The following is a 22,924-nucleotide window of genomic DNA, read 5'->3' as shown; positions in this document are numbered from 1 at the left end:
ATATGTTATGTTATTTAGATCACATAATGCAAGCACATGCAGGTAACAGACACTAGAATAAATGAGTATTATTTTTTAAACAGAAAATATATATCTTTGCTTGGGCACAAACTGTCAATCTTTTGTTTAAACAAAGAAAACCAACAGAACTAAAGGATGAGAAGTTTAATCGATGGGGTTGAGCTAAAAATTCGCCCGCCAGTTCCCCTGTGGCTCCAATCAGAATCAAAACAAACAAAATGTGTGCAAGCTACGTTGTTTTTCAAGGCTCGATCTTCTATTAAGCATATGGAGAGAACAGAACCAAGAGGTAGATATTCTTGTTCTTGAAAAGCTTGTTTAAAGTGCCCAAAGTAGCCCTTCAACCTTTGCAAAAAAGACTGAAGCACCCTTAAAAAAACAAGAATAGACACTTGCTTCATCTACAAATAATTCAATTACTTCCCTCCTGCCCTGTGTGGCTCCAGTTATCCATCACTTGAACAAATAAACTTTAGCATGAACAGTGTCTTACATTCAGTGTGCAGTTTACATCAATAGTGAACTGTCAACCCACAGTAGACACAACACAGATTTATTTCAATCTTAATGAGTAGCTTTTTCATCAAGAAGGATTATATAGCTATATATATATATATATATATATATATATATATATATATATATATATATATATATATATATATATGACATATTAAGTGACCGAAGAGACTAAGGAATATCAGAAAAGGGCAAATGTAAACCAGTGTCCCACCCGATTTCAGGAAAACATTCCTCAGTCACTAATTATTCCAATATGACAATTAAGATATTTGCATAGGCAATATGGGATTAGCCCTTAAATAGTATGTTTCCTGAATTCTTTATGAGTATATATATATATCATAATTATGTTGAAAAGAATTCAACAAGCAAACAAACAAAAAATGCTACTCTTCTTCATAAACCCTCGGTATACCAGCATACATCTCAGTTACAGTATTAGGCTTCAAGTAGATCAAAATAAACATTTAACATTAACAAATAGATGAGAAAAACTAAGAATAACGAGAGGTAGTGGAAAACCGATGAAAACGAGAGACAGTCCGTGCGGATGGCGCTCCTACAATAACATAGCACAGGCTCCACTTCATTTGCTTAGAAAAGGAGCCTTTTGGCAAGAAAGATTATTATTTTTCCAAGTCATACCATGCTGATAAAATCATTATCAACAGCTGTTAGCCATCACTGTGACAGCCGTCAAGTGAAAAACTCCTTAACTCTCTAAATCTGATAAAACATTAGCAGCAAAAATGTAGTTGAGGCAGAGATAACTACTCTCAAAAATGATGGTTAATTCTAAATGGGACCAAATGTGACATGGCATGTTGTTGGAATGATCTAATTAATGAGTGAAAATGTCAAATTTATTCTAATTTACAGGATGATACTTTGAATAATACCTTTGTCTGGGAAACTTTCATATTTTAAAAGTTTTTTTTTACTTTATTTATTTAATGATTCCGCCTGCAGCAAAATATAGGACACAATACTTTTCTAATTTCCTTGCTTCATTTGCTTCCATTTTTGTCAATATTGAGAAAGAACTTGTTACCTTTGAGTGATACACTTCAAAGGTATGATTACAATTTCTCATCATTTAAATCATGATGATGTTCTATTGTGAAAACATAAAAAATATCCATATATATATATATATTCACTCTGTTCCCTGTCCAGTAGTTTCAGTGACCTCTATGATGTTGGACTTCCCAGATTACTGGCTTTGTACGGATTGAAATATTCATACAGATGCATTGCTTTTCATTGACACTTCAGTGCCACTCAATATGTCAACATCTGATTTCTCCCCCCTCAAAGATAGTAAATGTCCATGTGTCATGCAGGGTCTTTTTTTGTTTTTGTTTTTTAGAGCAAGACAATTTTGATTTATTGCTCATTTTTTTAATGACATGATTTTTCTTTTAAAACAAACAAGAAAAATTCAATAGTTTTGATTTATAAATGTGGGAAATCCAAGCTTCCCGTGATGGTTCGCTGCTTCAGTAAGTAAACTACTAGGTAACACCTATTTGGTTCGTAAAACAACATAAATGAAGGACCTACTCACATTGGCTGATGCTCAAACACACAAATACTTCAAAGAAGGATATCTATGCACTCAGTAAAGTGACAAAGGTCTTCATTTTAATGTGGTAAACCTGCAGAGTGAATGGCACTTAACTCTCAGAGCACCAATAAGAAAACCCAACAACAACACACTTGATCATGATTTACTTGACAAACGTTCCTTCATTCATTGGCACAAGAGTTCAGGGTAAGTGACACTATGAGGTTGGGTATGGTGACCAAAAAATGTCGGTTTAAATGCAATTCACTCTTGAATTACTCTGCTAAAAGGTGAGAGAGTGGTTTAACACACCGGCATTTTAAATATGGTGTTCTCATGCACTGGCTGCTGCGATTGCAATAGCACATAAATGTCTAGAAAATTTAACAGCAACATTCAAGTTTGAATCCAACAACACAGAGCTGAAAAGCTGTCGTTCTTGAGGGACACGCGTCTAAACCTCTAAAGAAACAAAATCATCTTTATAGTATCGTCTTCGACATGATGCTTCCCACAGAGGTTCACATCATATCTGGGTTGAGTATTGCAATGTGTACATGACACAACAGAAGAAACGCATGCTGGAAAAAAGTATTATAAAAAAGACTGACTTGTTTTCGTTTCCGATAACCTGCAGTTTTCCGAGCTGTGAAAATGACCGAGACCGCTCCACGTTTCAAGTCGCAAAACAAACATTTGGACTCGGAGGCAGAGAACAATTTCCCTGATGGATCCGACTCCGTCGCACCACCTCATCGAGCGGGTCTCGGCGAGCACAGTTATTTTAAATAGACCTAGTGTAACTCTCAAAAACAAGGCATAGTGTTCACTACACTTTTGTTTAATAAAATACATTTCTTTAATGTGTAAGACAATTCGAAGCTCTTTTAAGAACGTCCAGAACGTTGGTGAGTGATTTTCAAGCAATTCTCAGTCAATCCAGCGAAGCTTACAGCCCATGATATACAGTACCTGTGCTTCTCTCTGTTAGTAACGGACTGGGAGGGGCTAGGAGGACTCGCACAAAAAAACGGTGTCATCACCAGCATCAGCAGCTTTTGTGCCCTTACTCAGTGTCGAGGCATTGTGATTTTTGCAGAGAGAAAGAAATCTTCATGATTCGTTTAGCTGCCCAATCACAACACTAGCTAGCCCTTATGTTTCCCAGTTAAAGAACTGTCGACACGCAAAGAAAGAGTTTGGACGGCAAGATGGCGATTACGCTTCCCAGCTTCTCTTTTACAAAACAATTGGCACAGCTAATTTTCCCTTCGCTTACGAGAGCTTTACAATGTTCTCTCCCCGTGACAGCATAAAAAACGTTTTTTTAATTTTTTTTATTCAAAAAACATTGTAGACCGGGGCTTGAATGTCAAACTGGAGTAAATTCCATAACCTTGTATCATGCAAAGGTTTTCTAGCCCAACATCTACCACTTATCCGTTTGTTTTTTGATTTTCTTTAAAAAAAATAGCATTATTCAGCTGTCCTCAGACATGTGAGGCATAAAAGATGGAAAGGATCAGGTAGAAAGAACATGAGAGAAAGAGAGAGAACAGGTGAGGTAAACAGGAAAATAGGTGAATGAAAAAGACAAGTTGAGACTCGAGTAGGAAGTATGGGTCTGTCGGTTTTCCTACACGTTTTTTTTTTGTGTCACAGTTGCCTGAGCAGCTCATATTGGCACTTAAACAGAACTCAACTTCAGGGTCACTAGTGGATGCTCAGAATTGCTTAACTACTCACTCTTGAAATAAGAAACATCACACCTTTTGAAAGTGGCACCTTGGGGCTTTTTTGTCTCAAATGTTCTTGCTGAAACCTAGGTGTCTAAGCAGGCCCTCTTGCTGTTAAGGAGATCCCTGTAAACAGATGAGTTGAGAAATCGGGGGTAGGAGTCTCTGTGCATGAGGGTGTAGATCTGTAGCTGGGCCTCCTCATACATCGTACTGCTGGGTTCTGCCAGGCTTTGGTTGATGCCTTCCCTCACTCGTGAATCCAAGCTGACCTGCCGAAAAAAAAAAAAAAAACATTTATGTGAACAGATGTGATGTCATGACATGCTCTTCTTCAGACTCAAGTTGCACTGTACATAGAAAAAATATACCCTTATTATATACTCATGAATACCATTTTTTAATTGACAGATGACAAAGAAAATAAAAAAAACCCATTCAGAGAATTTACATACACAAAAAATGCTTTCAAGTCTCTTACATTATTTTTATGTTTTTGCTATTTTTATATGAATGAACAATCATTATCTTAAAGCTTTGTGTGAAATATTGTACTGCAAAAATATTTTTTATTCAGATTCTAGATTTTTTTTTAAATGTAGGAGAAAAAAAATGCACAAAAAGATTGGTAAAAAACACATGTAATGAGCTCAGCAAACAGATGTGATGTTTCGAGCTACATGCTCTTCATCAGATTCAAGTTGAACATAGAAAAAACACACCCATAACAAAATTGCACACAAAATGCTTGAGAATATCCTTTGTTTTGGACATTTTTAGATTAATTATGAATTTAATATGTATTTCTTATATTTTTATGTTGCCATGTTTTATTTATGAATTTATTCAAAGACTATAGATATAGAAAGACGGTTCACTCCTATTACTTATGAATGGGAGAAACTGCGACGAGCAATATGGCTGAATACGTCCCGCCTTGCAAGTAAAAGAGCCAATCGCAGATTGGTAAAGTCATTGCGTCACTGCAGCTGCCGTTAGAAGCTCCGGTTCCCATAGAAACCTGAGACTCGCACTAGGACTACACATGCGCATTGGCACGTCTAGCCTGGAAAGTAATATTTTTTAACGCTATATGAGCATAAGAAACACTTATGGGACAGTTCACGTCAGATCTTGTTGCTGATTTGAAATATGTTATTTATATTATTTGTGAGTTCGGCAAGCAGTTTTTGAGTTTTCAGGATTCCGCCATTCAAATAGATAGGATTTGGTCTTGGATGACTGAAATAGCTGCCTGGAGGCGTTGCAAATATGGCGAGTGAACAGACTTTCCTTGAAAGGGATTTTGATGCATTGCAGCCACAGACAGCATTGTTTATTTTTCATGCACCCCATAATCTAACCTCTTTTGGTGAAAGAATGGAGACGTAGTCTTCATAAATGATCCTGGCTTTTTCATCGATAACGGATGGGTTGGTTTCTTTCTTCAGCTCCTCACAGGAGATCCAGAACATCAGGTTTTCTTCACTGTACTCTGACCGTAAAAAATTCCGGAAAACATCCCTCCCCTCTGGAGAGCGCATCATCATCTCAAAGCTCCGTGACCAGGCAATCACCTCATCCAGTGTGGGACACCTTAAAATTTGAAACAATGAAAAAAAGCAGGAACTACCCATATAAAATAATTATTTCAGGTGTCAGTAAATAAAGTGCATGTAAATGTTATTAAAGGATTGATTAGAAATTCAATTGACCCAAAAAGTAATTGCTTTGTGAGATTTTTAGATGATTTCCCTCATTTTTTTATTCTGTTAACAAGACAGCAGTTCCATTTTAAGGGAATGTAGCTCATTTTAACAGGACGATGGAGAGGTTTCAACAAAAGCACTATAAAAAGCACCAAACATCTTGTTCCTAAACAATAATAGATATTTCTAACAACTCACTGTTCCTCTGTTGCTTCTATGCTATCCATCTTTGTACATGTTTGCCTCTCTGAACGTTCCCTTCTGTCTTCATTCCTAGGGTAAGGAGAGAAGTGTTAGACAGGGCAAAGTCTCTGTGGCATTTGAAACATGTTGTGTTGATCGTCATGCAAGGTTATACAGTTATGGTACAACTAGATATTACACTACAAAGCCATTCAGGTGTTTAAAGGGTCATATCATACATTTGACAAAAAATTATATATATATATATATATATATATATATATATATATATATATATATTCTGAGGTTGCCAGAATAGTTCTGTAAAAAAATTGAGCAACCTGTCAATTTCTACAATTTAAAACTGTAATTTACAAAAAAACAAAAGGTAAACCTTTATCTGCTGATTTATCAAGGCCATCAAACCTGTTTTGTACTTGTAACATACTGACATCAACGATAATAATACAGGTGGCAATAAGAAAACCATGTGATGAATCAAAGTTTTATATTAATATAAAATATTAATAAATAGAAATGCACTCAGTCATGCACACAAATACAAAACACCATCATGGTAACACACATGACACTAAAATAAGGCAATAAACATTAAAGCTGCAGTCTGTAACTTGTGGCGCTCTAGCGGTTAATAAACAGAACTGCATGCATCCTGAGGAAGAACATTGTAGCCGGAGCTACTTCTCTCTGTTTATGTCTATTACGAGTCACACAGGTACTGGGCTACTCCGCAGTGGTACGACCCGAACCAGTCTAAAATAGTCAGAATATAAACAATTATTATAGGAGTACCGTAGTGATTTAAGATGAGACAAAAACACAGTTTGGAAAATGGATTCATGATGTTCTCGATTATTATATACATTTTGTAAATTTTGAACACAAAAAAGTTACGAACTGCAGCTTTAATTTAACAACATAAAATAGCATAAAACCCTAATGCACATAACTGATATTAAAAAGCTAAGAAGAAACGTAATTATTAAGATTAAAATTCATCAAAACAATGTTAAAATCTAGGGCCATTTATATGTAGAAAAATAAGTATAATATTATAAAGACAATATACTGTTTCCAAAATTAAATTATAATGAAATGGACATTTGAAAATGAATAATATATAACAGCAATAAATAACTATAATTTAAAATTAAATAGAATAGAATAGAATAGAATGAGGCATTTATATAGCGCTTTCATATGTACTACTGTACACCCAAAGCGCTTTACAATCATATCAGGGGTCTCTCCTCAACCACCACCATAATAAATAATACCCTAATACCATAATAAATAATAATAGTCACCAAACTATATGTTTTTCTTACTGTCATTTTTTTTTTTTTTTTTTTAAAGGACCCCCAAGCACCCCCTTCTGGCACCCAATTTGAGAAGAACAGCACAAGTCTAACCATATTCTGAGTAATAACATTTCTCCTCTAGTCCAACAACAGCATTTACTGAAACTAAGCTACAAATTACAGGTGAACATCCATTGCGTTTCTCAATCCAAGTCTCTGTAGAGCAAGTATAATTGGGTTTGTTAGCCATGGGGTTCGACAAGCTGACAAGACGCTAAATATATAACATGTACTACACAGCTGTTTTGCATGTGATGTGGGACAGAAATAGCCGTTTACTGAGCAGATAATGAGAGTGTGTGGGGGGGGGGATGGCTGTGGAAACCCGAGGTTACAGAGTAGGGTGCCTCTTCAATGTTTGCTTTATTTCATGCAATATTTGTATTCATTCATGTTATTTTTAGTCCCCCTGCAAGCTGTGCTATGGCCTTTCCAATCTTTCTTTGTTTTTCCACAAGCTAATTTAACTCTTTAAGGAAGACTGACTTGATGTGTTTCTATGTGTTTCTAAATATATGAGCATGCTTAAAAGTGCACTCAGTAATTATCAAATAAATGCACCATGTAAGTTTGCAAACTGAGACAAAGCTTCTTCCACATAGGCTATGCTAACCAACAACAATGCCAACACAAAACAAACGAATTTCACTGGGTCATTCCTGTTACGCAGTACCTTTTGAAATATGTAATGTTAGAAATGTAATGTTACAGTAGCTTCCTGTGTGCATGAGTACTTTGCTCATTGCACCTAATAACATTAAGCATGTCACACGTATAACAGTCATGTCTCCAGTCTATTCTCTGTTGTCTGCAACGACCTAAAACTTGGACTTTCTGTAATCTTTTGGAGTATTAAAATCATGCAGTTATCGCAAGCCGTTGCAATATGCAAATCGTGATATGTACATTTGCGATATTTCGATATATCGTGCAGCCCTATTGATAATAATAAAAAAATGTTTCTTGAGCAGCAAATCAGGATATTAGAATGATTTCTTAAGGATCATGTGACACTGAAGACTGGAATAATAACTGCTGAAATTTCAGCTTTGTCATTATAAGAATTAATTACATTTTAAAATATATTAAAATAGAAAACAGCTATTTCAAATTGTAATAATATTTCACAATATTACCGTTTTTTAATATATTTTTGATCAAATAAATGCAGACTTGATGATGAGCATAAGAGCCTTTTCAAAAACCTCATTGACCCCAAACGTTTGAACCTGTGTACCTGAGGCAGGTGATGGTGATAAAATACTCTAAAACTAGAGCTTCACGATTTTGGATAAATTGAAAATTAAAAATTTTGTTTAAAATAGAGATCATGATTCTCCCGCGATTCTGTACAGACAACTAAACAAAATAACATTTTATAGTATAAATGTTTAATAAATCAAATCATTATTTAAAAAAAAATCCATGAATGAATGAATGATCAAATGACTCACTTACTGGATGAATCAGCGTTTTTGAACGAATCTCTTTAATGAATGATTCAATGACAAATACATCTTTTTTAACAGATACTTGTCGCCACCTACTGGTGCAACGACGTAATTGATACAATCTTTATTCGAAGCGTCAAGACTCAAGTTCCTTTCAAAAGGTGATTTACTCTATTTTGATTGCTACTGTAGACATCAGTTTTTATAACCAAACTATAAACTTTTATCCAAGTACTTCTGTGATAATCTGAATTATTGGAACAGAGATATAATGAAAAGACCTATACCTATACATGACAACAGGTCTCTCTGGCTCAGCGGCAGCGCCAGCGCCAACGCAGATTTGAATGTTCCACTGTGATCGTACTTGACAAAGGTTTAATAGACTTAGCCAAATCATTGTCATTTAGGAATAAGAAAGCATGGGTGTTTGAATTGAGATTGCGATCTTTTAGTAATTAATTGCGCAGCTCTATGTAAAACTCATTTCTAAGCAAATATCTACATACAATTAAATCTTTTCACTGACAGAAAAACATAATGAAAAGATGTGGCGTACCAGAGGCATTTGCAGCATCCACACCAGCAAAGACAGCAGGTGTTGGGCCTCGGGTGACCAGGCGCCTGTGGGGGTCCTTCAATACGTCCCTGCTGCCTTTTCCTCATTTCAACTCCACTCACACTCTGAGGCTGTGGACAGACACATCGGATTAGAAACAAAGCAGTGGGAGCTTGGGAACTGTGTTAGCTGAAGTATCTTGTTAACTACATATGCTTCTAAATCTAAAGTAAGCTTGAAAGGCATGATTAATTATTTGGAGTTTCTAGGAGAGATATTTATGGTAGGGTTGTGGTAGCTTTTCCGATGTAAGCAATCATAAGGATGCTCAGAATCTGGGCATGTTGGACTCCGTCCTACTCTACTGTCGGAGGCTTATTCAGCTCAAATCCATGTGAGAGCGCGTCTGTAGAGATTGAACAAAAGAGAGGCAGACAGACAGAAAGTAAAGAAATACCCTCTTCAGACTACACATTCATTCCTCTGGCAAGATGCTAAATTAGCTTGAGCTGTAAGAGAGTGAGAGTGAGAGAGAGAGAGAGAGAGAGAGAGAGAGACAGTCACTCCCCCACCCCTGAACACAAACAGGCTGTAGTAGTGTGGGATCTCACATGTTCTGACACAAGTGCAAATGCAACGGATTTCCTTTTAGGAAGTAAACGGTTTATAGAAATGCAATGGCTGTCACTTCCTGTTTCTTAAATACACTAAATAAAAGCATATTCCCTCCCTAAAAGATGTATTCTATAAGGGAAAACTAATTAGGTAAATAGATAAGATACATTGTCAAGGAAATATGTATTCGAAATGAAACTAGTATTTGGTCCGTTTTCCAGGAAAAAGAAAAACGATACATTTTAAACGTGTGATTATTGTCAACATTTAGGAGCTCGCATGTACGTTTGATTTTAAAATTCTCATTTTGATTTTTATAATGTCTTTACTTTAAAAGCTTGGCTCCAAACACAAATAAATATATGCAATCTGTGCTAATCAAAATTTTTACCAGTAAATAGACAACTAGGGAGCAGAGGTGAAATAAAATGGTTTTCAATAAATTCTTCCATGTTGGGTTCCCAATATCACTGGCTTGTTAAAAACAACATCAGAGCACAGATCGTGACCACAAACATTTTAACGACATGCGTTTCCAAGAAGCCCTCTATCAGGAGAGGAAATAAGCAAGTGTTTTTCTCTGAGCTCTGCTCTACTCTAACTGTGATCCATCAACGTACCATTAACATGTCATTGAAACACATGGCTGACTATTCTGTTTGACAGTTTTATTAATAGTGACCACAGGGTCTTGGTAGGTACTATAGAAGCACCTTACCTGCATAAATATGAACATTGTGATTCAAAAGATATTTTTTGTCATATGTGATTCTGATCACTGATAAATAAACAAAAAAATTTAATAAAATGTGTTACTATAATTAATTAAAACTATTAAAAATAGTTGTTAATTGAAATCAAGCTAAAATCAAACAAAATATAAATATTAGATGAAAAACTAACAACAATGAGAAATGTTACCTTGGCAACTAACTGAAATACTAAACTGAACTAAATAGACGTATTAAAAAAAAAAAACGAATAAAAATAACAAAAGCACATAGCAAAATTACTAAAAATTGAAAAATAAATATAAAATATGAATAAACACTATAATAGTATATAAGTGATACAAAAATCGCAGTAGTTCTCTACGTCACAATATCCAAATAACCAATCCTGTCAACGTGCGGACGGCCTTTAGCATAACATTAACTATGCTGCGAAGCAGGGGAGTCTCAAGAGAAGCCAGGTTATCCCGGCATATGTTTCTGTTGATATGAAAAGTCGGGTACATTTAGCAGTATAGACGGTTAATTGTGTATGATGAATATTACGATGTTATGATGAACTACAGTATATGCCTTTCTTGGACAGATGAAAAAATAATTTGCTTTTTTGGCAGCAGACACTTAAGATGGGTTTGATACACAGGGATAAAAAAGTACCCCATTTGTAAAATGAAATACTCTGCTGTATCTTTAATGCTGTGGGCCTAATTTTCTGCCAGAGGTCCTGGACATCTTGTTCAGATACATGGCATCATGGATTCGATCAAATACCCACAGATAAAAAATCAAAACCTGACAGTCTGTGCTATTAATCTTATAATGGGCCATGTTTGGATCTTCCAACAGGACAGTGATGCAAATACAAACATCAAAATCAGAACAAAAATGGGTCACTGAGCACAAAACCAAGCATCTGCAATGGCCATCCCAGTCCATGACCTGAACCCTATAGAAAATGAGTGGGCTGAACTGAAGAGAAGAAGCACCAACATGGATCTGGGAATCTGAAGGATCTGGAGAGATTCTGTATGGAGGAATGGTTCTCCAAACTCATCAGGCATTATAGGAGAAAACTCAGAGCTGTTATCTTGGAAAAAGGAGGATGCAAAAAGTATTTAAAAAAAGGGGGCAAATAATTGTTCCCAACGTGTTTTGGAGAAAAACATTTATTTCATAATGTGATTTCCCCCCACTTTCAATTCTTTTACTTCAATGGAAGGTTAGATTTTTGCACTTTTTTAAAAATAAAATATCAAAAGGATTAACAAGGATTACAGCCATCGTTGATCATATTTACCAAGGGGGCAAATAATTCTGACCAGCACTGTCTCAATTTGCTTTCTCATGTCACTAGCTTTAAATATGCAACTTTGTTTGAAAACTAATGCATAAAAATGACCAGCTGGATATAAACTAATGCAAACAGATGGTAACAATTGTGACATTAAACATTTGGGTTAGACTTGCATGTATTTTTGTCACACTGTTTTAACTATTTGAGGTACTGCTAACGTTAGCGTCCTCTCAGCCTTGACGGCAAACATACTATTGTTCTTTCTCCACTAATGCAGCACCTAGTCAACAAATTAATTACTTTATAATGATATGAAAACATGTAGTGTACTACTGTATACATACGTTTCATTGTCTATGTTTTAAATCTGCATCTTAAGTGGCACGCTCTATGAGGCGCGCAGTCTCGTGTCAAAACAAACACCACAAGGCGTCAGTGATAGTTTTTATTTCGCCTTTAGAGGCCGCTCTTGTACTGTATAATGACAGCGGACCCTTCTTAGCCACTCTAGCAACTGACGCAACCCAGAAAAACTATCAGTATGGATTTAATAATTTTTTTATTAAGATTCATAAATACTAGTTTTGTAACTTAATTCAATACCACGATAAAAGCTTCAGCAATTATCATGATATGAAAACAGCACACTATATAAAGCCGGTGTACACGCACCATCCGCGTATCCTCCTGATAGTGAAAATTACGTCACAGGTACCATCGCGGAACGGGGGTGGCCGAAGTATACTTTGGGCTTTATTATAGGTTTGAAGATCAGAAAGAGTTAAAAGTCAAAACGGTTTCAAAAGACATAAGGCTGAATAAATGATGGCAGATATTTCATTTTAGGGTGAACTCTCGCTTTAACCCCAGCACTAGGCCTATACTTCAGACGTTTTTTGGCCTTTATAACAAATAAATGGGACTTGCTCGATTACTCTATTCAACAAATCATTTTAAGCTCTGCAAGTTGATTGCGTGAATCACAAATGTAAAAAATGTGACAATATACTGGAAACACTGGTAAACATGATGAACCACACTATGACCTCATCAAATTTGTTGATTTTAGCACAAACCTTATTAGAAAGGGATCTTTTGCCAGGGTTTGACAGCACAAACACCATATCACATCACCTAGATATCTGATCCAAATATTTAGGGACAAACAGTCTGGCCACTAAACAGACAAGCTGGAGGTCTGGGATGGTATCAAATTTTCATTTCCCAGTATGGTATTGGTAAATATCCCATAACCACATAACCACGGGGCATTTGGTTGGCTGACTTTTTGTCGCAACGTGTGGTGCATAATTTAAAGATTACTGCTGATTGAAATGCATTGCGGTGATAAAGGACAAAAAACACATAACAACCTGTTTTGATGTTCGAAAACAGCTTTAAACATATTACACATAATTTGCTCTCTCAAATAAATATATAAAGCACACTGCATATGAAAGTAAATATTTTGTTCTAATCTGCAATTAGTATTAGTAGTATTTGATTTGTACCAGGGTAATAGTAGTGTACTGTCTCATTACATAGCATCAACATTAACTCAACATTACTGATATTACATATTCTATATTTTGTTTGTGAATCTCTAAATCCACTCTGATTAGGCTATATATCTATGATAATATTATAGTTAAACAGAGACCTTGAAACAGAAACCTTACCTCTAAATTCATCCTTTCACTTAAAACATGTGTTGTGATAAACAGTCCTTCTACCTGGTGATGAAAACTCAGTGTGTCAGGGATGTAATGTAACCCTTTGATAGTTTACCATAAAGGAGCCAAATAAACCAAATATGCAAAACATAACTATCGGTTATTCAGTGCCAGGCAATGGAAAACATGCATCCTGATGCAAAACACACTGAGGAGTCCCTTTGTTCACATCTAGAGCGCTCACCAACAACTCTGCTCAATATGTAAAAGAGTAAGTTGTGTATTGAGGAAAAAGCAATTATACAACCAGACTCAGTTCGATTTCGTAGGAAATCATATATTCAATTTTATTACATGATAAACTAAAAAGAAATAAACTAGCTAAAAACTAATATGTGTATCAGCTAATATTTCACTATTTTTATATTATTGGCTAATAAATCTGCCAATAACTGTCTTGGCTTTTTAACAGATGCATTAGCTCTACCTTGTGTCAGTTACAATAAATATTTGGTGAATTTCAAAAATGTTAATTTAATACAAGTTTATATGTGTGCATCTCCATGGCTTTAAAGGGATAGTTCACCCAAACTGCACATCTTCAAAGAACAATTAAAATTTAACAATTGAAATAACAAAAGAAGTTTCTTTAATTGTGCATAATTCTAACAACAAGCATTTGAGTGCTCATTCCCTCACTTAAAATACATCAGTATGCACTCGGGAATTACATTACAATGTGTGAATATGCCTCTATGTGTGAGCATGCTCAGATGCCGCAGTCGTCCCTCCCACTGGAAGTCTTGTGTGCCCTTGTGCACTTCCCCATACACATTCCAGGGCAGCAAGTGATGCATAACACAGGCCATGGCTGGCTGCACAACAGAAGCCTCCTAGAGCCATTACCCACAAAGCCTAGCTCGAGAAACATGTCACACCACACTTCCGATACATGCGATAATCACACCGGGGCCAAATTCGCCCACATTTCTCACCTTGCGCTGCATCACATCACCGCTCGGAAAACACGTCTTGTGATTTTCCACATCATCTACACACTTGCAATCAATCTAGGAGAGAACCACCTCTAACTTACCATGCAAATTAGCAGCGATCCATCCGAAGATCAGGTAAGAAAATCATGACGGTAATGTCAAACGTTGAGACGGGCAGAGTGCTGGAAAACAAATTGTGGCCTCTTGTATCTTCTCTTATCATGCCTGATGAAGAACGCAGGAGGTGGGTGGAGGTAGGTTTCAAACACCTGGTATTTGCAGGCACTCCCTTTCCTTGAGTCACGGGCTAAATGATCCAGGATGAGACATCTGAGAAATAGATCAAAACACAAAGAAAGCATCAGAACTGCTTTAATCTTGGGCTATAAATTCACTCTGTCCAGATAAAAGATTAATGGGAATAACTCACACTCTCACAAACTGATTCAAAATTATATTATTGAAATTTGTAAATCTTTTAGATTACACTCAATGTCTAATCTTATCTTTTTATCAATTAATTTTCATTTAATTAGCATTTGATTAGTATTTTACTAATAAATAAATAATGAAAAGAACCTTAAAGTCCTACTTTCTAAATGCATGATGTTAAAAAATCTTATTGTAACGATTCATACGTGTTTCATTTATTTAATCGACCCTTGACCTTTAATCATGCTGGACCTTCTGGTGAAAACGACAGATTTCTCTCTGGTTAAGTGTGCAGGACTTAACGCCGCCACTTAAATGCCGCTTCGTTCATCCACCTCCACTTTTGAGTGCAACGCGCACATCTCCAAATCCAGTCAACAACTCATATACGACTCATATAGAACCAAATCAAACCTTTTTTTTTTGTCGATAATCTGTTTCACTCAGACGTATGTCACAATAAGAAAGAAAAGATCTCCCACTACTTCTATTTCATCGCAACTTCACATGAATTACTGCATGTGTTGATGAAAATCAAATCACTAATTTAAATGTTTTAAAGTACTAGGCTAATTAACAAGTAAATACTTCTGCAAGGCAATAAACCGCAGTACCAATTAATCTTACATTATCTATTACAGCAAATTGCAATACACCTGACTATATCAGCAAAAGAAAATAATCCCAAGAATAATAAAGTATATGGTATACATTTACCGACTCATTTTCTGTGCATTTTAAGTGTTTAAAAGTAAAACAACATTGTTACTATCTGTGCATTTCATTGTATAGGACTACATCTTTTGTGACACCCAGAATGTTCCCCATATTAGACAGAATGTTTCACACAACCAGCTGCATATTAAAACCAGAAGCACAAGTGAATGGGAGGAACTTCAGAACTTGTATGATGATGAATGGTCGAGCAATCAGCCCTCCTCCGGAAGGAAACTCTTAATATCACGTAGGCTGTCATCAATAACCGAATGCAAGCAAAATAACTACTGGCAAGACCGAGAAATAAAAACAAACTCAGACCTTTCGTCTTATTTTATTTAAGGTCAACCGTGAGGAAATTGTCGGCTACGATAATCGTAAATGTAAAAGATAAATTTGGACGAAAAGTCACAGTTTAACGTCTGAAATATAACAAAATAATATAAGGCTCCGTGATAATAGATATAGACGTCTGTCATCCCGCTTTTCGCCTTCATTCCCCGTTGCAGTGGAATCAAAACGGCTGTGTGTCAAAACCTACAGAGAATCCTACCTAGACAGCATTTTTAGATATCGTTGAAACACCAACGATCGTTTGAACGCCCATTTAAAGCCCCTAAACGCTGTCGAGCGTTACAAATGCTGTTGGAACGTTCCAACCGCTCGAATAATGTCCAAAAATGCTGTCTGGGTAGGCATCTCGCTAGGTTTTGCGACACAGCCAGCATCTTTAGTACTAAAGTCATCGCAGGTAACGTTAAAGCCCAAACCATTTCTATCACAAAACAGCGCAGTGCAATTGAAAGTAACCGGCAAACTGTTCGCTAAAGCAGGGCCTTTTTAGACAAATGAAGTGTAGCTTCCACTTTATTACTTTTTCGCTGAGGCTCTTTGATTTTCTAAGCGCAAGGAGGCAACGGCTAGCGCGTTAGCTGGCGAGCTAGCGGTACCGCCGAGACCGTTAAAGAGCATATGTCGCCTTACCCCTTTTGTTCTAGATGTCAGTCTTCTAAAAGGGTGTCGTTACACGTGTTTATGCGGATATCGGGGGTATCACGCGTTGAGATTGCATGCTGCCGTTTTATCTCCATCAGCGGTGTTTTCCGTCCATCCGCCCAACTTCAGCACCGAGCGAGCCAGTGGAGACGCCCTGCGCATGCGCGGCGGAGCTGTCAGCTCACGGAGCTCGAGCTGCGGACAGGGTGCAGAGGCAGAGGTGCAATGACAGGCTGAGATTCTGCTATCTCACAATAACTGCCTGGCTGCACTAATAAATATACATGCACAACACATAGTATACGTAAAAAGCTCTATGACTTACTATAAAATATTGTCAAAAACAACGTCTTTTGTTGTAAAAAGAGATATCCTCCAATTGCGACTATAATTTAAGCTTTTGGTTTGCTAATGGTTACCTTGAAAATAATATTACAACTTAAATGTTTTATCAATAGAAGATTAATACAACATTAATAAAATACAACTAAAGACCAATATATATATATATATATATATATATATATATATATATATATATATATATATATATATATATATATATATATATTCTTAAATAGTCTTAAGCTGCTAGTAGGGTATACATAAAATAAAATAAAAAAATGGTCGAGCAATCCAATAAAAAATATAGGCCTACAACATAGAAAATAACATGGTACAATACAACACAATAACTTTCAGCAAAACTGTATATTTTAGACAGTTTAAATGTATACCTTTTGATGTTTAAATTAATGTTATTTGTTTAATGCCATTTTATTTGAATAGGTCTGATTTTCATGCAAGGCTATTAATGAACAATACAATACAATACAATACAATACAATACAATACAATACAATATTTATTTATAAAGCACATTTAAAAACAACCGAGGCTGACCAAAGTGCTGTACATCAGAGAATAAAATGCAGAGCAGTACAGGAAAAAAAAAAAAAAAAAAAAATTAAGCAGCAATTGTATCAGAATCAAGGAGCATCAAAAGCAAGAGAGAACAAAAAAGTCTTTAAAGAAGATTTGAAGATGGAAACTGAAGGAGCCAGCCTGATATAAAGAGGCAGACTGTTCCAAAGTTTTGGGCCTGCAGTCGCGAAAGTACGGTCGCCTCGTTTTTTAAGTCTGGATCTAGGCACGATGAGAAGGCAGTGATCACTGGATCTCAAAGTACGAGAAGGAGTGTACAGACAGAGCAGATCGGTCAGATACTTAGGGGCCAAATTGTTAAGAGCTTTATACACAAAGAGTAAAATTTTAAAATCAATTCTAAATTTGACAGGTAGCCAATGGAGTTTGAATAAGATAGGGGTGATCGACTCATACTTGCGTGTCCCAGTGAGGAGTCTACCTGCTGCGTTTTGCACTAGCTGAAGGCGAGAGAGAACAAGGAAAATATCCACCTATCCAGTACTGAAATTAAAATACAGACTGCTTCTGCCTAGTGAAATGTATTTTTTAAATTCCACAAGGTTTAATAAAATAAAGTAAGCAACAAATAAAAATAAACAAATATGTTTATGCATTTGTATCGTATTATGGTTTTTTTCCTGACACTTTACAAATCTCTCAGCCTATTCAAATTCAGTTATAGAGATGAGTTGCCAAGATACATACAAATCAGAAAATTATAGAAGACTGCATAATTCTTCACTCTAAATTATATATACACACACACACACACACACACACACACACACACACAAGCCACGTACAAAGAATAGACGTTCATTTTTTCAACGATGAATGTTTTAATGCATTTCTTAAAGAACAGATAAGAGTGAACAGACAAACCACCATTGCAACACTATGATATCCACTAGGAGGCACTGAGACCACAGCACTCTGGTCATAGTCCTATAAGCCTTAAGTGACCACTTCTATCAAGCTTTCTCATGCCTGTGAGGTCCAGATACTCTTTATAGTGGTTGTTATGTTAGACTGCCAGCTGGGAATTGTTGTTAATGACAGATGATTCGTAGTGCTGTTTTCACAATATTATTTTTGTAATATTATCAAAGCTGACATTTACTCAGCATTTTCCTTTTCATGCTTTATCTTACAAATCTTTTGTAGTGCCTTGTGTGAGACTTTTAAACAGCATCATTTCAGATCTGGTTTTGTCATCAAAGTCATCATTGATGTTTTCTATTGTTTAAATATTCTGTGTTTAACAACAATATGCAACAACATCAATAATGTATATATATATATATATATATATATATATATATATATATATATATATATATATATATATATATATATATATATATATATATACAGTATATATATTATCGAGTCCCCCCTCTGCTGTATGATTAAAGAAATTACATGAAAGCCCACCTATCCCTTGGAGCAAGAGCTGGTCCCCTGACTATAATAAAACTCGCTTCTTGCAACTGTAAAAAGATGCTTAAGTTAATTTCCAGTCTTAATAGCTGTTCTACCCCCCCCCCCCCCCCCCCTTAACATCCTTGCTTTCCTTTTTTTTTTTTTTTTTTTTTTTTTTGGTACAGCAAATAACTCTGTCATGTCAATAAATTACATCAGATAATAAAATGTACAATAAAATGTAAACAAAAGATAAAAGCAAGCAAGTTATGTTTCCATGTTGCTTGGCTCTGTGGTCAATCATGTAGTCATGTATCATCATAATCTTGTTTAAATAAAAGGTCTGATCTACAGTATAACGAAATACTCTTGGATCACACCTCTTCTAAACATTAAAGCAACTGCTGCCTGGACACGCTGAGTCCTGGGATTTGTCCCCCCTTCAGATTATTTGGGATTAGCTTTTGTCTCAGTTTTGGTTTCTTTCAAATTTTATTTATTCGTGCATACTGTATGTTTTAGATGTACGGAATGATTTGCTGTTATAGGGTTTTGTCCTTGACAGCTTCAGCAAAATCTCTCATGTTCCCTCTATTAATATTAATACCTGACTTGAGTCATCTAAGGAGGTCTATCGCAGTGCAAGTGTATTGCCATTATATTAGCATTTTTATTAACACTTGAGGTTTAGTATTTGACTTACTACTTGACTTTTAGTATTAGACTTACCACTTGACTTTAGCATATCCTTGGTTCCTTGCATTGTATAAATGGTGGGTACAAGTACAAACAATCTCTTGGTGAGAACGCAAATGTGACAAGAATACAAATGTGAATTAATGTATAGGAGAATTTTAAGATAGAGGTTTTTATGATTCATCAGGGTTGGAACAACAAATTTGCACAAGATTCGATTTGAGCTCCAAATGTGACACACCTCACATTTACAATATTCTTTTCAGAAAACATCACAAATACATCAGCTATGGGTGATCATATGTATGATCATGATAATGTCATGGCAGAAAATTACCCATACATTTTCCATTTTATATATAAAAAAAACCTTCTTTTTTTTTTGCCAGGAAAATGTTTTTATTTTTATTTTTATCAATCCAGTGATTATACAGAAATTTCTATTAACCTATTCTATTCTATTTCTATTAAAATTCCTTCATATTTGTGCCCTATTTTTACGGATTTATATAACCAAAAACAATATTTTACGTGTTCACATAAAAAAAAAAAAGGTTTTGTTTGAACCTTCAGAAAAGGTTCTGTTATTCACAAATTCTGTACAAATGATGACTATAATCTACAATCAAAAATACATTTAATGTCTTATATTATCTCAAATAAATATCAATAAAATTAAAAGCTGTAAATAAAAATTTTATTAACATTAACATTTTATTTATTTTTTATTAATTTTTTTAACATTTAATGTTAAAGTGAATAAAATGATCTATTTATAGTAAGCTTGTTTTATTTTAGGTTAATTTCATTATTTCATTTACACCCCCTCCCCCCATCTTTAGTTAAATCTCTCAGATATTAGTTTTCCGCTGCTGTGCTGAAAGTCCCTCATTTTGCATCTACATTATTGCTCTGTAGTTAATATACTGCATTGATTTAAGAACAGACAACTTTCAAAATGTAATAGATTTTATCTTGTAATATTGTAGATTTGTTAGGGCCTTGAGTATGTACTTTAATTAAATGTTAAGGCCTTTTGGCTTTAACTGCCTTATCTCAACAGCTCTACATTGCCAATAGAACAACTGGTGTAGAATGATTATAGAGTCATATCCATATACCTTGTGGACATACAGTATACATGATGGTTCAACCTTAAAGGGGGGGTGAAATGCTATTTCATGCATACTGAGTTTTTTACACTGGTAAAGAGTTGGATTCCCATGCTAAACATGGACAAAGTTTCAAAAACTAAGTTGTACGTTTGAAGGAGTATTTTTGTTCCAAAAATACTCCTTCCGGTTTGTCACAAGTTTCGGAAAGTTTTTTTCGAGTATGGCTCTGTCTTACGTAAGATAGGGCGGAATTTCCTTATATGGGTCCTAAGGGCACTTCTCCGGTAAGATCGCGGCCGCGCGCGCACTCGTAGACTAGAGCAAGAGAGTGAAAGCAGTTCGCCATCAAAGCGCCCTGCCCGGCTTTTGGGAAGTCAATGTCACCAAAGAAGTGTGTTTTTGGTTGCCAGGGCAAGACAACCCTGCACAGATTCCCAAAGAACCCAGCGTTAAGAAACCCGTGGATGGAGTTTGTTTTCCTGAGCATAAACGGAGTTGTGTAAGACATTTCGACGATGATTGTTTTATAAACAAAGCCCAGATCCACGGATTTGCAGATCGTCTAATGCTTAAGGATCGAGCAGTCACAATGATAAAGGTTCGCGGTCGTGCGTTGGAACCGGACGGTGAGTAAAACTGTTTGTTGAACAAATGTCTCTGTGTGTTGTCACCACTAGCTTGGCGCGTTAGCACAGCTAAGCTTCGCCCACAGGGCCCGCCCCCAGCCGCTCGTTTTTTTCCGGAAAGACTCGGTACAGTCTATCTTTCTGTTAAAAATTTAATAAAACAAAAGACTTTTTGGAGATATGAAGGATGCAATATTACTCTATAGGTACTCAAGATTAACAGGAGATTGAGTGAAAATGAGCATTTCACCCCCCCTTTCGATAATGTATCTCACAGTAGAAAAAACATTTCCCTTCGCATATTCGTCACACAGAAATTAGTTTCACACATTTTTTGTTTCTAAACATCTCTTTCGAAATGTTAGAAGAATGTTTAACAAAGCTTGTTGAGAGATTTCGGTCCAATCAGTGAAAACAGTTTTGAGTTTTTCTCATACATTTTGATGAAAATGGTCTCTCTCTGGCTGCTTATTAAGTTGAAAGCATTTACATTTTAAATTTTATATGCTCATTATAGTGTGAAAGTGCCATAACCTTGATGAAATATAATTATGACATTTATCACCTCTGTAAAGCCTTGTTCAAACTGTTGTGAAGAACATTAATTACTGATCAGGAGAGATTTTAAAATAGGTTTAAGTTCAATCCATAAAAGGACATAAAAAGTCCTTTGTCCTTGGCACATTTTGTAGCTGAAACATCATGTTATGGCAGAGTGCCAAGCTGTTTAATACATAATTCTAATTTTTGTCTGCCCTTGAGTTTCCCCCCTATATAATTTTCATTTTTACATTCACATTTCATATTTTACATTTAACAACCAGAATCTCATTACAGAAACAAATTTTACATTAAAGGCTAACTGATGTGCCTTGAAACGTGCAGCATTTTTCAATGTTAATGTAATTTCCACTGAAACAGGAAGACAGGGCAGGACGTATTGAAAAGTTTTAAAATAGCCAATAGCGTTTAGTTTATATCACAGCTCGGCCAGAGCTGTTGAGCTCGGTAAAGCTGCAGTTTCCTCATAATCTCTAACCGTTTCTCCTCCTAACCTCCTCCATATCGATTTAAAATACAGCATTCTGTGCAGAATTCAAACGGGTCCGATACATTTTGTGGTCTGCGCCGACTTGCTCATAAAATCCACTCTGTGTTATCGTCTCTCTGGACCAGAACAGAATGTGTGCGGTGCACGCTGCGGCGGTTCGTGTGACACTGTGAAACCCGACTTCATTCTCCCCAATGGAAACGTCTAGGTTACGACTGTAACCTCTGTTCCCTGAGAACAGGGAACGAGACACTGCGTGATGATGCTTTGGGGAACGCCTTAGGCATGACAGGTCTCTGAAATCACAATCAAATCACGGCAATCACATTGACCGGCTACAGCTGCTGACATCATTAATGTGCAACCCTGGAAGTATATAAGGCGCCTTGCACAAATGACAATCACCTTTTCGTCTGAAGGGACTGTTTGGAAGGCAGGCCCCGAGGCATGGCGAAAGACGCTATGCCGTCGAATTCTGTTCCCCCATGTATCTTACAGAATGAA

The 22,924-nt window shown here is 36.0% G+C and overlaps 1 protein-coding gene across 1 annotated transcript; it reads right to left on the bottom strand.

Annotated features, from left to right (window-relative positions):
- Positions 1-1,910: 1,910 nt before the first annotated feature.
- On the bottom strand, positions 1,911-16,749 carry rgs17 (regulator of G protein signaling 17). Its single transcript, XM_079855247.1, has 6 exons — positions 16,572-16,749; positions 14,540-14,768; positions 9,131-9,261; positions 5,754-5,828; positions 5,211-5,442; positions 1,911-4,118 (listed from the first exon to the last, which is right to left on the bottom strand). The coding sequence occupies exons 2-6, from the start codon at positions 14,540-14,542 to the stop codon at positions 3,933-3,935; spliced, it is 627 nt and encodes a 208-aa protein (XP_079711373.1). The 5' UTR covers positions 14,543-14,768; positions 16,572-16,749; the 3' UTR covers positions 1,911-3,932.
- Positions 16,750-22,924: the final 6,175 nt, after the last annotated feature.

This window comes from Squalius cephalus (assembly GCF_949319135.1).
Source record: "Squalius cephalus genome assembly, chromosome: 21".
NCBI classification, from domain to species: Eukaryota; Metazoa; Chordata; class Actinopteri; order Cypriniformes; family Leuciscidae; genus Squalius; species Squalius cephalus.
Note: the sequence above shows the minus strand (reverse complement) of the source record. Positions and strands in the feature narration are given on the sequence as shown.